The following is a 17315-nucleotide window of genomic DNA, read 5'->3' on the forward strand; positions in this document are numbered from 1 at the left end:
CATTCAAGAAACATGGCCATTTTTCCAATAGCTAAATACTCTTTTGATGAAAAATAATAACGCCACGCAAAGACGATGACGAAGGACGGTATATACAATCAGTCGGCAGTCCGATCAGTCGTATGTCGCATTTCATAGGTTTTTCATAGGCCGCACATCATAGTACGCACGGGTTTTGTTGCTTGGAATTTTCCACTTGGAATTTTGCATAATTTGCTTTTTAAGGGCATATCGTATAACAAATTAGTGATCGTTATTAACATGCATTTGTCATTTTTTATGGGCAAATTTTAGGATATATGGATTCTTTAAAAGAGTTTCTGAAAAAAATGGAAATTAGAGCATTTATTTGCTATATTTGAAGGTAAGAGACATTTACCTAATGCACCTGTTTAGATAATGCATGCGTGACTATAGATAGGAGAAATTAAAACAACTTTCGTTGCACGTCATCAATGACACCATGCGTCGTCTTATGGAGTTTGCTGGTGGTCGTATTATGATGTGCAACCAAAGTTATTTTAATTTCCCCATAGGTATCGATTTTTTTATGCAAATAATTACAAACATTTTAGAATATCAAGTCATCGTATTAAAAAATTCAAAATGTGACCAAAGCTTATAATTTTAATAATTTATTTGCTGTACTTTGATTAATCGTGATGTAATATTTTTTTTTTAATTTGTAGAGTGATGAACCACCCCAAAAAATACCAAGGAAGCAGAAATAACTACTATCGAGGAAAATAATATCACTTTACTTACTACAGACAAGGAAAACCTAAATTTATCAGAAAATAATATACCTCGTAATATGCCTGTATATGATGTATAGACTTCTCTTAAATCAAAATAAATTTTATTTGAGTCAGTAGTATTCGTTATTGGTTTAAGAAAAGTGTCTCTTTAATCAACAAATGGGGGTCCCTGTTCAATCAAGAATTTTTGCATGAATCAAAGAGACTATTGTTCTTGTAGTAAGAACTTCTTTGCATATTCATTTTGGGACAAGAGTGAAATACTTTGGACAGATGCTCTAGTAATTTTTTAAAGCTTATGAAAAGATAGTTAATGCTTTGGGCAAAGAAACGTCGTTCTTGGCCCTATTGAAAAGCGGCAATCTTTTGGGTCAAATTCATATTCATTTCGACTGAGAGATCCTTTTTTTCAGTGTACTGAAATTACACTGTATAAGAAACATTTGCAAAAAATTGAAATAGTGAGGGGAATATATAAAAAAACATTTGTTTACTGTTTCTTTGGAAAGACAAACAAACAATCCAGTTTCACATTATTCACAATAGATGTTAAAATCTATCTTTGGTTATATTATTGATCTAGATCCCAAAATACCAACGATCTACTGAATAACTTAAACATTTCCTCTAATTGGTTTGCGTTAACGTTTTGCTTTAACACATTCGAAGCAAGAAACGAAAAACAAACATCTCAAGCAGGAAAAAAGAATATTTCGCGGCATATGTTGAATATGATGATCGTAAAACACGCGTTTCGTTGGGCAAGAAAAACGAATTATTCGAAGCATCTGTTAGATGAGAGTCTATAACAATAAAACACGTAAGCGAAGATGTCTACGAACTGTTATGTCAAACTTATTTTGTAATCTCTATTAGGAAAAATGAAAACAACGTCACAGAAGGTGTAGAAATATCTATTTTCTTTTGATTTTGACTATTTTACTTATCGGTAAGTCGATATTGTAAAATGTAGAACAGCTCTATTGTATCTCCCTTTCTTGTCAGTCTCAGGGTTCTGACAAAAGCCAGTATCTGAGACGGTCTTACAGAGGTTAGTTCTCCATCTCCGATATCGGTCGTCTGTCTCCAGTTGTCGTATCTAGTGTTGCACAAGAGTCTTGAAAAAGTCTTGCAAGACCAAGACCCTTGCAAGAAATTCAAGACAAGACTTTAATATGCAAGAAATTTCAAGAGTCTTGCAAGATTTCTTGAAAGTTAGAAATGATATATTTTTTTAAGTGATACTGAGGAAGATGCATATATTTTATTTTTCGCCAGAAACTGTTCAATTTATTAGAATAAATATGTGTAAATGCAAAAAAAACTTTTTTCTTGAAAGCAGTACCACAATTTTATAAAACGGGCCATTAAAATACTATGGACAACGCAAACGACGCCTCGCGAATTGAAACGATATTCTATTGGTCTGACGTCACCCGCCGTTCTCGTCGACGCGCGATGGCCAGCAGCAGCCAGACGTGTTCCGTTTATGTACGTATTTAGGTGGCGTACTAAGACATTTTTGTTGCTTTTAGCGTTGATTGAAGGAGCTTTTTATGCTTTTTTGTGCAGTTATTATTTGTATGTGTTTTTGAATTTTTTAAGTAATGGCAGATTCCGGGTTTGTAAAAGCGCAATCAGATAACTTGCCAAAAGTCGATACTTTTATGTTGGCTGCTTTTATAAATACAAATTCCCAATCTATTGGTGCTGAATTACGAGGAAAAAAACAGAGAGGTATGTAACATTTATTCTTTGTAGTACTGAGGCATATTTAAGTATAAGTAGGTACCTATACTGTTACGAACTTTTATATAGTTATAAATATTAATGTTATAAACTTATTTTTCAGATCAGGTAGGGATGAAGATAAGGGATGAAGGATGAAGACGTATGAAGATAATGCTGTAGGTTATGTAGAAGTGAAAAGAGACAAAAATATTTGTTTAGTACGTGGAAAAGTAACTCCAGAGCATAGCGTGAAAAAGAAAGTTTTTTTTGTATATATTGACACCCCCTTACCTTTGTTATTTTTAAAGATTGTTTTTTTTAAGAAATTATAGGAAATAAATTGTTTATCAGTAATGAAAATATTATACAAGGTGTCCCATAAGCAAACGCCAAAATTAAGATACTTTTTTAAGCGAAACACCCTATATATTTTTGGATTCTTCGGAAGTTTCTAGATATTCTAGATATATTTCATGTATAATATCCTATACCAATCTTCAAATGTTTACGAAATATTGACAGTTGAAAAGCGAAAAATACCTACAATTTTCTGGACCACCTTTTTTGAGACACCCTGTATATCTAGAATTAATTTTAAAAGAGAGTATATGAAAAACCATGCAACTTTTTCATTTAATGTTTTCTTCTAAAACTTGCAGTTAAGGCTATATGTGGGTGCCAAAATATAATGAATAACCCTGTACATTCAAATTTCATATACCTATGTAAGGCAATATACATAAATATATGAACTTATATCAAAATGATCTTCACAACAATAAATCGTAAAAATAGAGGATAATTTAACGTTTTTCTTTTCATCTCTTCTCATGGCCTTGGGCCATTTTTTTCTGTTTTCGCTCATCCATTACTATTTATAAATATCACTAATTACTAATTATGTATTAATTAACCCAAATAACTAAAATTTTGACTCGGATTCAACAGCGTTTAAAAGCAAACTGTGTAAAATAAACACGCGTCTGGCTCCACTCAACCAGAAGAACGGCGGGTGACGTCACAGCGGCAAGGCGCGGTAGAGAGCGTTTGCCCGGCCATTTGAATTAACAATATTTAATTATTTTATATTAGAGGCATTTCTTAACCGATATCAACGATTTTTTTTTGTTCGATTTGTAATTATATGAACTATTTTTTAAAACCATTATTTAAAAAGATGCATTTTCCTCATTAGGTCTTTGCGCAAGTTATGCCGGGTTTATACAACATTTACATAGTCGTAATTACAATCATAGTCGTAATAATAAAAGTTAAACTATCCACTTCCTATAAACCTGTTGACATCTACCATGAACTTTGCCTTTAATTATGTTACCCAACTTCACTGATATAAAAATTATGATTATGAAAGTGTTCTATAAACGCACATTAAAATTGCGTTGTGATTATGACGATGATTGAGATTGTGATTTATAATTACGACTTATGCAAATGTTGTATAAACCCGGCATTAATATTGACCAGTGTTCTTTTTTTTTTCTATCATAGCCAGTGTTTTAGAGTTGAGAATGAAATAAAATAAAGTCGAGGCAACAAACCGTATATTAGTAATTGGTAATTGGTATTATACACAAAATTATATTGGTATAATGGTATTATAAAAAAAACTAATGGTAGTTGAAACTAATAATGGTGGGTTCGTGGAGCACAATATTTGCGCTATTTTGTACTACTTTTCATGGACAAAATTGCTCCGCGAACAAAAAGTAGTATCAAATAGCGCAAATAGTACACTCTAGCATGGCCTTTCCGTCCACCCTGTGTCCAAACTTTTCCAACCAATCCTCCATAATAAAAAAAATAAAATAAATACCATAAAAAATAAAAGTAACAAACGGATAACCAAAATAGAACATAATAAACTAACAAGAATTAACAACTAGGAATAGGATATATTTCCACCTATGATAGGAGAGTGGATAGTCCTTATACAGGTCGCAGTGTTTCCGGCAAAGGACGGGTCCTTATTATCGAGAAAAAAAGGTAAAAAGTGGTGTAAAAATTATGGTAAAGATAATAATTACTCTCGCATGCATTGAATCATTATTTATGCAACTACTTTTACATGCTATTCGAAAAATACTGTATATAAATGGCGATAATTAGCTTAATAATGTTAAAAAATAAAGGAGGAAAGAAAACACGCGAACAATAAGAATGAAACAATACCTGATGTATGACATAATGGTTTCAAGGCCCAAGACAGCGTATGTGAGAATTTTTTAAATACGTTCAGCTATTTTTATATTGTATAATATTACACACATAAATAATTAGTTATATTATTTGATTAAAATAAGATTGACTACATTTTTAATAAAATATTTGTATTCTAAATTAATTTGTATTAATAAACAGTAAAAATTAGCATAAATACTTTAGCATTTCGCTACTGAAATAATCAGAAAAGTAAGAATTAAAGAAAATAGTTATTACCCCAGTCAAAATAGACATTTCAATTAACAATAATTCGCATAGAGCTGAAAACTGGTACAGGTCTCAAATACACTATTATAAATGATATCTGAAAAATCCCCACCCCTCCCACGCCTGCTAAAAAAATTATTCAAGGTCAAAAGTCAAAAATATGTTTTTATGCTTTTTTCTCCTAAATGGTAAGCGCTATCGCAAAAGTACCTTGAACAAATGTTGTAGACCATTAAATTTTCTACAATAATGGTTCTTATACTTTTTTCTTACGAACCACCATTCCTGAGATATGGCGATTTCAAAAGTTAAAAAACTCGTATTTTTCATAATATGCACACATTTCCGCACCACCTGTGAGGCTTACTTGACGAGTTTTTTTAACGTGGTTTCCCCTGTAGGCATAGTTCACGATCTATTGTGGTTAAGTTTTATTACACATTATACTATTAATTTTGAAAAACGGTGCTCTTGATAATGATTATAGTCGAACGGATTATTGTTGATTTTGGAAGAATTTTAATCTGAGTGGTAATCTTCAAATGATACTTCAACAGTAATGTCTTCTTCGTTTTCTTCTTTGTCGCCTTCTTGCGGAATATCTAGAAATCCATCTATGACAGATGCATCAGTTGTCTCCTCATTAAAATCCTCATCTGTATTTAAGTCAATATTGGAGCAAGACTGACCCTTGACAATTAGTACATATTGGTGTACAAAACAATCGGACTCTTTTACAACCACAGTTTGCGCTACAACCCTTTTTGAAATTGCAAAAAATTGTGTTAAACAGTTTTTCTGGAGCAGGTGGATGTAAAGTTTTAATCGGCTCCAAAGTATTATCTATAAATTTCCAACCTCAGTTTTCTGGGTTCAGTTGATAACTTGATAGTATACACGATATAAGTGTTGACAGGCAGAAGCAGATGTTGGAGGAAGAGGAAGACAAGAAAGTTGTACAAAGAAACACACAAAATTACAAAAGAGTATTTCAATAATTTCCACTCATAGGGGACTAGCTCCCAGCCTATAATTTGTTATCAATGATTGTCATAATATAATCTTCAACACCATCATCATTCTCAACTTATTCAACCATTTCCAATATAGAAAATCTCTTTGTAGTTTAGTCCATTATTGTCTATTATTGACTATGCGAACCCAAGTTATCTCGCTAATTTCTTAATATCATGTTCCCATCTCAGGTTTGGCATTCCTCTAGGTTTGTTAATTCCTCGTGGGTACCATGCTGTAATTTTTGTGGTCCACTGTTGTCCGTCCTTCTTGCCAGGTGTCCCGCCCATTGCCACTTGAGGAATTTGATTCTGTGGATCACATCTATTACCTGGGTCTTTAATAATATAATGGCTGTAATACTATTTCGATTATTTTTATTTGCCATTATCGTATACAATCTTCTATCTCACCCAAGAAAAATCTAAGATGAGTGAAAGTTTTTTGTTTTATGTATCTCTAAGATAACATGTCGGTTACTTATTACGGTTTTCAGCTGTCTTTTTATGGCTTTATTAAGAAAGTAGAAGTGTACATACTTTATGTTGGTAGTTAGGAAATACTCGAGGTAAATTTATGGACGGAATGATGTTTTTCATTTGTGTTTTTTCGACGAATGTCTTTGCCCCAGAGCGCAACTTTCAGCCTGATGTATACAAAGAAGTGTCTGGGAGATAAATCCGGTAAATTCAGAGGGTGGTCTAGCAGTTAAAACTAGCGAAGTTTAGCCATGGCGGCAGAAGTTTGAAATAACGCATCGTCATGGTGAAACAAAATTTTCTTCTAAAAATATGGTTTGGCTGCGATTTCTGATGCTTAGTATTGTAATTTAATGGGGGTTTCCTTTCTGAAGATAATTGATTTGTAATATTTGTAAGTACTTCTCGAGGTAATTCCTCCTTTTTTTGTTAAGCTTTCGAACTAGCTATTTTGGGTACCTCTAGTTACTTTGTAGCACCTACTCTGCGTGCCAGTCCACCACGATATAGAAGGTAATGAAAAAGCAAACGATATAACTAGAAAAGGAGCAAACACTCCATTAGCTGGATCATGCAGAACCGTTCTACTTCCCAAATGAAAACCAACTTAAAGTAGAACTCAAGAACCTAGAACACCCCATCAACCTGGAATGGGAACCCCCAACGGTCTGTAACACTTGAAGAAATTTCTCGGAAATTACGGCCGAGAAAAATCAAAATATTTTCCTCCAAAATTAGTCTTCTCAATGAACACCTCAGTAGATTGAAGCTAAGAAACAACGACAAATACAGATTCAGTGGGAAAAATGTGGAAACACCAGAACACCTCATCACTGGGTACGCCGAGACGATTCGTTCCATAAACTTTGGTACGACTGATATCGGAGACGGAGAATTAACCTGTGTAAAACCGTCTCAGATACTGGCTTTTGTCAAAGCCCTGAGACTGTATGATGAGTTGTAATTCAAGAAAGAGGAATGGAATATCAACAATCTACAATCTAAGCTTTCCAAGAACCTCTTCATTGCGAATATGATCTCTCCAGGTTTACTAGAGATCCACATTTCAAAAGCTTCCAACCGTCTCAGTGTGTTCACTTTTAAGCATCCAGATTCGTCCAGGCTTCGTACATACTGGGTTCATTCATTTTGTCGTTTACTCCCACGTGGAGCATAGAGCTTCAATAAACGCTCTCTAGCGGGTTCGGTTGTTGGCAATTGATGATTGATATGACATCTCGCCATAATTGGTTTACTGCTTCGATCTCCTTTTTAATCGTCCTTTGCCATGTATGTTTTGGACGACCAGTCCTTCTACTGCCTTGTGGATTCCACTCACCTTAAAGTGTGACCAATCCACCTCCATTCTCTAAGTTTGATCTCTTTTGTATCTTTCTACACCTGCCTCTGGTTGGTCAAGCTCCATAAATCCTCATTTCTGATAGTATTTGGCCAACAATTTTTCGCAGACAGCGGTTTATGATAACTTCTTCTTCCTTCTTCATACTAGGCGAATCGCCTGTTTGGTCGTTTCTACCGGTCTGACTGACAAGTTGCCGCTCAATAGTTTTCGTGGTCGTCCTAAGCTTCTGCGACCTAGTGGTGATATGCCGCGTGCAACTCTCACTATCCTTCTGTCGTCCATTCTGCTGATATGCTCGTTCCATTCTTCCTTTCTGCTGAGTACCCACTCATCTACATTTTCCACCTTGTATGCTCTTCTTATACTTTCATTTCTCTCCCTGTCCAGAAGCGTCTTTCCAGCTATTCTGCGTAGTACTCTCATTTCGGTTGTCTCAAGTAGTTGTTTAGTTTTCGCTGTATCAGGTCGAATTTCTGAAGTGTATGTCATTATTGGTCATACAGTTTATGAAAATATTGGGTATAAACGGTTTAATAATTTACTTTACGCCAAATACAACGTATGTATATTTTGCCAAACAGTAATAAAACAGCCGTTCCTCGTTTATCGACCGACAGAACCGAAGTAGAAAGTCCAAACTGGCGCGGCGGTAGCCGAACCGCAGAATAATAAATAACTAAATAAGTCGCGTAAAAAGCGAAAATGTCTTTAAAGTAGCAGGACACGTGTTCGTGGAATGCGATACTTATTCTGCTCTATACGAGGTGTTCTGATTACATAATTGTTTTAATCGAAACGTGCGGTACCGTGGAACCAAACCACATTGATGATATTTTTATCTATTGCTTTATAGATTATTTTTAGCGATGGGAACTATCGAATGAATTAGACTATCGAATGGTTACTGAATGAATGATTTCAACTATCGAATGGTTTTATTCGAATAAAATCATTCATTCATTTGTATACTAAAGCATATGTGACAACCTTGCCGTGCGACTAAATGGTTATCGTTGAGCCACGACTATCGAATGCTATTCGTTTGATTTTTGTGTGCGTCAGTGCATTATTAGTTCTTCCAAATTTTTATAACTTCACCTTATAAATACTGTGCTATTTTTGCGTTTATTAAAATATTTAAAAAACTAAAATAGTAGTTTTTTTTAATTGACGATTGTGTGTGTGTGTGCAGATGTCAAAATTTTTCCGAAGAATTTTTTTTTTAGGAATAATATTTGCAACAAAATTTGTAATAACATCAAAATCAGTCAAAGTCGCAGTTTTTGAGATAAAAAAAATATCAAGTATGGACGGCTATACGTGCCTCCCGGTGCCAATTTTTCTTTCTTTCTTTTAATACGAATTTGATTGGTTTGGTTCAACATTCTTTGTCGTAAATTTTTTTGTGAAAAGTTTTTTACATTTACAATTCTTTATGTAATCCTTTTTTAGGTAATATAAAAAAGGAAAAGAACCAGAAAAAATGACGCTAAATAGCGGCAAGATTGCTTAACCTATGCCATCATATGTTTGTATCATCAGTTAAATTCCCCCGCGCCGTCAAATAGTACCATAATTTTATTTCCATCTTTTAAAATTTACTGGATATTCCGCAATTTTTTTTCCTTAAAATTACCTAATAAAACCGGTATTTTTGAGGAAACTTTTTTTTCTCTTAAAAATCCACTGTCCATAAAGTCTAACGGCCCCCTTGAATAAATAGATTGAATAAAATCTCTTTGAATCTCTCTCTGAAGTATAGTGACTCTTTGAATAAAAATATTAAGGAAGAAGCATATTAAAACACTTAGGTCGAGCGCGATGGGGAACAAAAATGGCCGACTTAAGGTACGCGCACACTGACCAGAGCCGCACGCGCCGCCTCGACCGAAGAAAAATATTGTTTGCGTTACTTTCAATGAAGGTGCGCACCATAGAATAACTAACTGAAAGAAATGAAAACTCCTATGTTAAAGCCTGGAAACACGCGCTCGACGCGATCCAAGCGGGCTACTGGCAGAACTAAAAGTTCGCGCCATATTTTTAAATGGACCTTTACTGCCAGTTCATAAGTTTTTTACTTATATTTGGTAATTTCAATCTAGATTATGAACTTATTTGTAACAAAACATTTTACAAAATAAAAATAATGTATTTTGATACAAATAAATTAATAATCTAGGTTGAAATTGTCCCTGAAATTAGAATAAAACACGAAAAATTTGTAACTTGATTATTTTATTATAACATTGTTAATAAAATTACATATAACACATTCAACACTATACAAGTATATATAAAAGTTATCAGAATTTATACAATCAGTTATAAGTAATTATAAAAAAGGTTATAAATTATAAATAAATAATTCATTATATAAAAGACATATAGTTACCGTGAATATAATTTGGTATAACTTTAATCTCAACTTTAATGACCTATTCAAATAGAAACATCTTACAATTCACATTATATAATACACAAAGCCAAGGGACAAAATTGTTATTAAATCTATTCTCGATGACTCGAAGCATTTTTTTTTCAAATAAAACAGGACATATAGGGCTTATAAATAATACAAGGGTATAGAAAATATATAAATAAGTAAATACAAATATATTTTCAACCTAATGATTAATGATTATACTCGTTTAAATAAATAAATGATCTTTTTAAAATTACTTGTTTGTCTTTGCAAATTTGTATATTTAATATTTATCTAAAAGCGTACACTTACATAAATTACTGCACAACCTTTAAAATTAAGCTTTTAATATGTTATACAAATTCTTGATTCGATATAAATACACTTAAATAAAACTTTAAAATTAATGATCTTCCAAATTTCTGAGACAGCCATTTTGTTGAAAGAATTTGTTTTGATTATGAGAAATTTCATAAAAATTATCACAGGGATTAATTAATCTTATATATTAAACTACTTGGCTTTTAAATTTCACAATCCTATCGTCCAAAATACTCTAAATTCGCAAAAATCCGTAAAATATTCCCATAAAAACAAATCACAATTCACTTCCACTTCACAGAAACTGACAGACATTGCCAAATATGGAATGACGTTTATTTTTCAATTTATTTTACTGATCTAACTGATCCGGGTCACTTAGAAATTAAATTTTTATTAAATTATTTAATTATAATTGTTTCTGGCGAAAGCAACTTCATATCAATGTTTATTCATAGGGTAACAAAGCACATCACTGTTAAATTATCAACATTTTATATAAATATTTATATTTTTCAACTACTCCAATTACTCCACAGAGAATCAAACGAATTGTTAATTAAACTATACTCTGTGGATGACTTGATAAAATCATGATGAAATTAAAGTCCCTAGATGAATATCTAGGGACTTTAGATGAAATTTCTACGTAGCGCCATCTATCCCTCTACTGGCAGAAACTCCGCCGTGTTTCCAAAATTCAAATGGCAGTTCAATCCGCCTGGTGCGCACACTAGCCAGAGCCGCACGAATCGCATCGACGAAAATGCGGCCAGCATTGTTGGGCCAGTCTTCTAACCTCTTTGGGCCAGAATGATTTTCGGTAAATGCGGCTAGTGCTGCTGACGTCACACGCAATTCCTGCCACTCTATGTAGCGTAGGTAGCCGAAGAGGAGATTAGAAATTCAATATGCTACGAAAGTTGGCAAATTTTTCATGGCTCATATTGAAATATTAATTTTTTTTAGTTCATCCTCAATTAAATATGGAAATAATGTGGATTTTTGCCAATATTGTGAACCTATAACTTTCGATTCTTTCTCGAGATTTCTTCTTCTTCTATTAGCAAGGAGCTCATAATTATTTCTTATTCGTTGTCATTTATTGTCGAGAAATATTAAAAAACACGCTTATCACCGCAGACAGAACTCCAGAAGCGACTGATGAGAAATTCGATTGGCAAATACGGGTGTAGTAGGGGCAAAAAGAAACAAAATAGCGAATAATGCGGCGAGTGCGGCTCTGGTCAATGTGCGCGTACCTTTAAATTCCGGTTTATCAGTGCCGTTCTAATTTTATTCAAAACGTGTAAAAATATGATGTAGGGTACACTCACAATAATTTGTTGTTTTATTCTACGTTGTCTGTAAACGTTGGTAGTTATTAAAATTGTCATAAAAATATATAATTCTAATAAAAATAGAGAAGTTATAATAATGATTTATTAACACAAACATCCGATACGCTACTGAAGCAGGTAAATCAAATTCACATTCATTTTTGACAAGTACTAAATAAAAGAAAAAATATATAATTATAATTAGTTAGTTTTAAGTGAATTTCATAAATGATCTGTTTACTACACCCGTATAGGTATGTATAATATAATATAGTCACTTGCTAGCGAAAAGTTATTCCATTATTTCCATCGATTTTTGACCGAGATCTACCGCACGCTACACAATCCAACTATCTTACAGTCTTTTTAGATAAATCGCATTAGTGTCACTAGTGTCACTGTTAATTTAAGTTCTGCCACAATTTCCTTCTAGATTCACTAGTCACTAGTCACTACCTTGTTGTTGTTAGTCAGTAGTAGAATAAATAATAAATAACATAAAATAAGCTCAAGAAAGACAGACAAACCCAGAAAATTTCAAATCAATTTCAAATGTGTCAACTGAATCGTCAGTCAGAACTGTCAAAGATCCCCACCCTATAGGGCCTTCTTACCGTCTACCATGCATGGATAGCATTATACTCCTTCCTTAATCTTTTTATTCAAAGCTATTTTTATTCTATCCCGATAACACGTAACCTATCCAACGTCACCTGTTGAATCCCCCACAACACAAAAATAAGCCAAGCCATTCACCTTCTTGTAGTTATTCCCGTAATCCGGACTCTCCCTTCCATCCTCCACGTTCCTAATCCTCTTCCTCCTGCGACAGCCGCAACAACAAAACAGGCACATCACTACTATTATTATTATTCTACCACGCGAATTTGTTATAAATAAATTCCGTAACGCGCTAAAAATAGACCGCGAATCTGCCGAAAAAAAAACGCGCGCGGATAGCGGTGAAGCGCCGGCAGATCGTTGGCGAAAACTGGCCGAAAATCTTTTTAAAATTGTTCGAAATTGCCGATCAGCTGATCGCAGAACAACGAATATTCACGGTCGTCGAACAGCGGTAGTATTATCATTGTTATGTGTGTTATTTGTTGTTATTTCTTACTAATAGGACTCGGAACAGTGTATAATACTGGACTGGTTTGTTTATCGCTTATTGTCGTATTGGCAAACAAACTAATTGACAGCAGATTGTTAAACGGGGAAAAAGAATATCGACAAATGGAAGATTATTTTTCAGGTTTATCGTTACTGTGAATTAGGGATGTACCATATTTTCAAAAAGGTCGATATTATCAAAATAAATAAATAAATACTACTTCATCACATTATACTCTTAGAAACATACAGGGTGGTCTGAACTGAATTCCGGAAACTTCGGCAGCATATTCTACTGATAAAAATTAGTAAAAAAGTTCGTATAAATGTATGTCCTAAAATGCTTAGTTTCGGAGATACAGGGTGTAGAAGTTTCATTTTTATTCCGATTTTTTCCAAATAATTTCTGAAGTAACGTCAATATTGGGTGAAAATTGGCGTCTGGGAGTTTTTTGACATGAGAAATTTGATATTGATGTCAATATAACTCCTACTTGTAGAGGGCGCCACCTGCATGTTTTTTAACTGATTTGAAGAGTAAAAAAATATACATTTACGACGTTTTTTACATAAAAAAGGTCTCTTGGTAAAAATCGCTACGAGTAACAATTCTCGAGATATTTGGAATCGAAATTATCAATACCTGTCATCATTGACATAAATTAAACATGTGGACTATAAGTAGTTATTAGACTGAAATCATAAATTTGAAATGTCTTTGTGTCAAAAGTTCATCATTTTTTTGCAGAAAAATTTATGATTAATTTGAAAAAAAAAATTTCACAAATTTATTATTTCAGTCAAATAACTATCTACTCAACGTGTTTATTTTTTGTCAATAATGACATGTATTGACTATTTCCATTTTAAATATCTTGAGAACGGTTGCCCGTAGCGATTTTGACCAAGAGACATTTTTTAAGTAAAAAATCACGGAAATGTATATTTTTTCACTCAGTAGTTTTATACAAGTACAGGCGAAAAGTTATTACTCCTCAAAACAGTTAAAACACATGTAGGTGGCGCTCCCTACAAATAGGAGTCATATTGACATCAAAATCAAATTTCTCATGTCAAAAAATTCCCAAACTGTCTGGAAATTCTCCCTTGTTATGGTTCCATGAGAAGAGTAATAAATCTATTGACAGACAGTGCTTATTTATGTCAAGTTACACTCGCCAAGTCGGTAGACAATTGACAACGATATGGCCGAGGACCGAGGTTCGGTTTCCGCGTAAACAAAACAGGCCACTTTCAGATTAGTTCAGTTACACACCACTTTGAACTTCTTTGAACTTTTTTAAAAGTATCGATACTTTGAAATACTATGTCATCCCTATACTTTGGATAGATTGTCGAAGCACATGCTTACACAAATGTTTTCAGTTTAATCGTCCTAGAATTGTGATAATACTCGTGAGTAAATAATGACAGTATCATAGGACTTTTGTTTTCAAAGTAATAAATACTATGGAAGGAAAAATAAAAAAGTGCATTCAGATATATTTGAAAATACATAATATTTAGTAGGTATACACAATATCCCATAAAAGAATGTATTGGATTCAAAGATAATAAAATTTGAGAAAATCTGCGCCTTGCTGAAGCTTATAACGTCATGTTTCGAAATTAAAAAAAATCCGAGTACCTCCGGAGATATTTGGGAAAACCGAATTTTCTCGATTTGATTTTTATTTTTTTCTGGCTCTATTTGAAAAAATATGACAATACAAATTTCACTTTCATAATAATTATGTCAAAATTAAATTAACAGTGACATTATTCCAAAAAAAAAAATGTAAAACCACGGGTATTTTCACTGGTAAGTACCATACGATCGAAAAAAAATGGCGTCAAAGACGGCTGCGGAATGACAATCCATAATAATTTTGGCGAGGTCAAGCCCTAGACTTCATTACTTGGCCCGTACTCTTCCCTTTTTTAACGGCGCTTACTGCCAGTTGGTCTTAAGAGGGTTGTAATTTATTATTATATTGAGTAAAAATTATTTTTAAATGTTTAAAATTCAAGCAAAAAATATTTGGAAATAAAATTGTGTCTGAAAACGTACTAACCTTTTTTTTATTCTTTCTATAATCAGTGTTAATTTTTGACAAGTTTTATGTCAACCGTTTTTTTCGATCATACGGTACAATTATTGTCTAATCTAACCCTCAAAAATTCTGGGTAAGCCACCAGTACTCCCATATTACATACCTTAAAGAAACTGCCAAATATATTCTTTGGATCTCCTAATATTCCAACAAACTGGAATTATACCACTTTTCCCGCCAAAATACTCTTGGAAATCGATTTATAGTTCGAAATTTACCCGCGCCAGAATCAATACCTACATCGATCGGCGCTCGCGTCGATGTTTAGCCTATCGCAGAATAGAACGCTTCTCGTTTGTCGATCGTCTGCGTCAGCGAACTGAACTGCACTGAACTCGAAAAGCGCGCGCAAATTGTTGACAAACAGAAAGAAGAAGACGACGAAGACGAATCGCACGTCGGCGGAGTGGTAGGCACAGCCGCAGACCAGAGATATTAGGAGCGATAGATAGAATTCTACAGTATGAGGAAAAAGCAGAACGTTCACTGGAGTAACAGACAGGGACACAGGAATAGCAAGGACTTCATCCAATGGATTGTCGCGGGGTTTTTAACAGAACACTGTCTCCTCATTGAAGTAGAGGTGGGCAAAGATTGAACGAGTCGTTCATTTGAACGAGTAGTAAAAATGAATCGTGAGATTCGATTCATTGCTTGCAATGCGGTTCCTTCAACTGAATCGTGGCCAGCACGGATCCATAAGATTTGAACGATGAGCCGTAAAAGAGTCGTGAGAATTAAACCGGATCACAATCCGATCGTTCGTTCAAAGAATCGTGAGAATTGATTCATTGCTTACAATACGGTTCATTCAATTGAATCGTGGCCAGAACGGATCCATAAGATTTGAACTATGAGCCGTAAAAGAGAGTCCTGAGAATTGAACCGGATCACAATCCGATCGTTCGTTCAAAGAGTCGTGAGAATTGATTCATTGCTTACAATACGGTTCATTCTACTGAATCGTGGCCAGCACGGATTCATAAAATTTAAACGATGAGCCGTAAAAAAGAGTCGTGAGAATTGAATCGGATCACAATGCGATCGTTCGTTTAAAGAGTCGTGAGAATTCATTCATTGCTTACAATACGGTTCATTCAATTCAATCGTAGCCAGCACGAATCCATAAAATTTAGATGAGCCGTAAAAAAGAGTCGTGAGAATTGAATCGGATCACAATGCGATCATTCATTGAAAGAGTCGTGAGAATTGATTCATTGCTTACAATACGGTTCATTCAATTGAATCGTAGCCAGCACGAATCCATAAAATTTAGATGAACCGTAAAAAAGAGTCGTGAAAATTGAATCGGATCACAATGCCATCGTTCGTTGAAAGAGTCGTGAGAATTGATTCATTGCTTACAATACGGTTCATTCAATTGAATCGTAGCCAGCACGAATCCATAAAATTTAGATGAGCCGTAAAAAAGAGTCGTGAAAATTGAATCGGATCACAATGCGATCGTTCGTTGAAAGTGTCGTGAGAATTGATTCATTGCTTACAATACGGTTCATTCAATTGAATTGTAGCCAGCACGAATCCATAAAATTTAGATGAGCCGTAAAAAAGAATCGTGAGAATTGAATCGGATCACAATGCGATCGATCGTTGAAAGAGTCGTGAGAATTGATTCACTGCTTACAATACGGTTCGTTCAATTGAATCGTAGCCAGCACGAATCCATAAAATTTAGATGAGCCGTAAAAAAGAGTCGTGAGAATTGAATCGGATCACAATGCGATCGTTCATTGAAAGAGTCGTGAGAATTGATTCATTGCTTACAATACGGTTCATTCAATTCAATCGTGGCCAGAACGGATCCATAAGATTTGAACTATGAGCCGTAAAAAAGAGTCGTGAGAATTGAACCGGATCACAATCCGATCGTTCGTTCAAAGAGTCGTGAGAATTGATTCATTGCTTACATACGGTTCATTCAATTGAATCGTGGCCAGCACGAATCCATAAAATTTAGATGAGCCGTAAAAAAGAGCCGTGAGAATTGAATCGGATCACAATGCGATCGTTCGTTGAAAGAGTCGTGAGAATTGATTCATTGCTTACAATACGGTTCATTCAATTGAATCGTAGCCAGCACGAATCCATAAAATTTAGATGAGCCGTAAAAAAGAGTCGTGAGAATTGAATCGGATCACAATGCGATCGTTCGTTGAAAGAGTCGTGAGAATTGATTCATTGCTTACAA

At 34.1% G+C, this 17315-nt stretch overlaps 1 protein-coding gene across 3 annotated transcripts in view; it reads right to left on the bottom strand.

Annotated features, from left to right (window-relative positions):
• LOC115877737 (protein FAM107B) overlaps positions 1-17315 on the bottom strand; it is a 105524-nt gene that overhangs the window by 68384 nt on the left and 19825 nt on the right. The window contains exon 1 of one of the 3 annotated variants that reach the window (XM_030894030.1): positions 12636-12936. The exons of the other annotated variants lie outside the window; for them this stretch is intronic. Within the exon in view, the coding sequence (XP_030749890.1) occupies positions 12636-12734 (99 nt within the window). The 5' untranslated portion in view covers positions 12735-12936. Of the gene's footprint in view, positions 1-12635; positions 12937-17315 lie in introns of those variants that run through there. 3 annotated transcript variants of the gene reach the window in all.

Source organism: Sitophilus oryzae, unplaced genomic scaffold (assembly GCF_002938485.1).
Source record: "Sitophilus oryzae breed Bouriz unplaced genomic scaffold, Soryzae_2.0 scaffold_1498_pilon_pilon, whole genome shotgun sequence".
Taxonomy (NCBI): Eukaryota; Metazoa; Arthropoda; class Insecta; order Coleoptera; family Curculionidae; genus Sitophilus; species Sitophilus oryzae.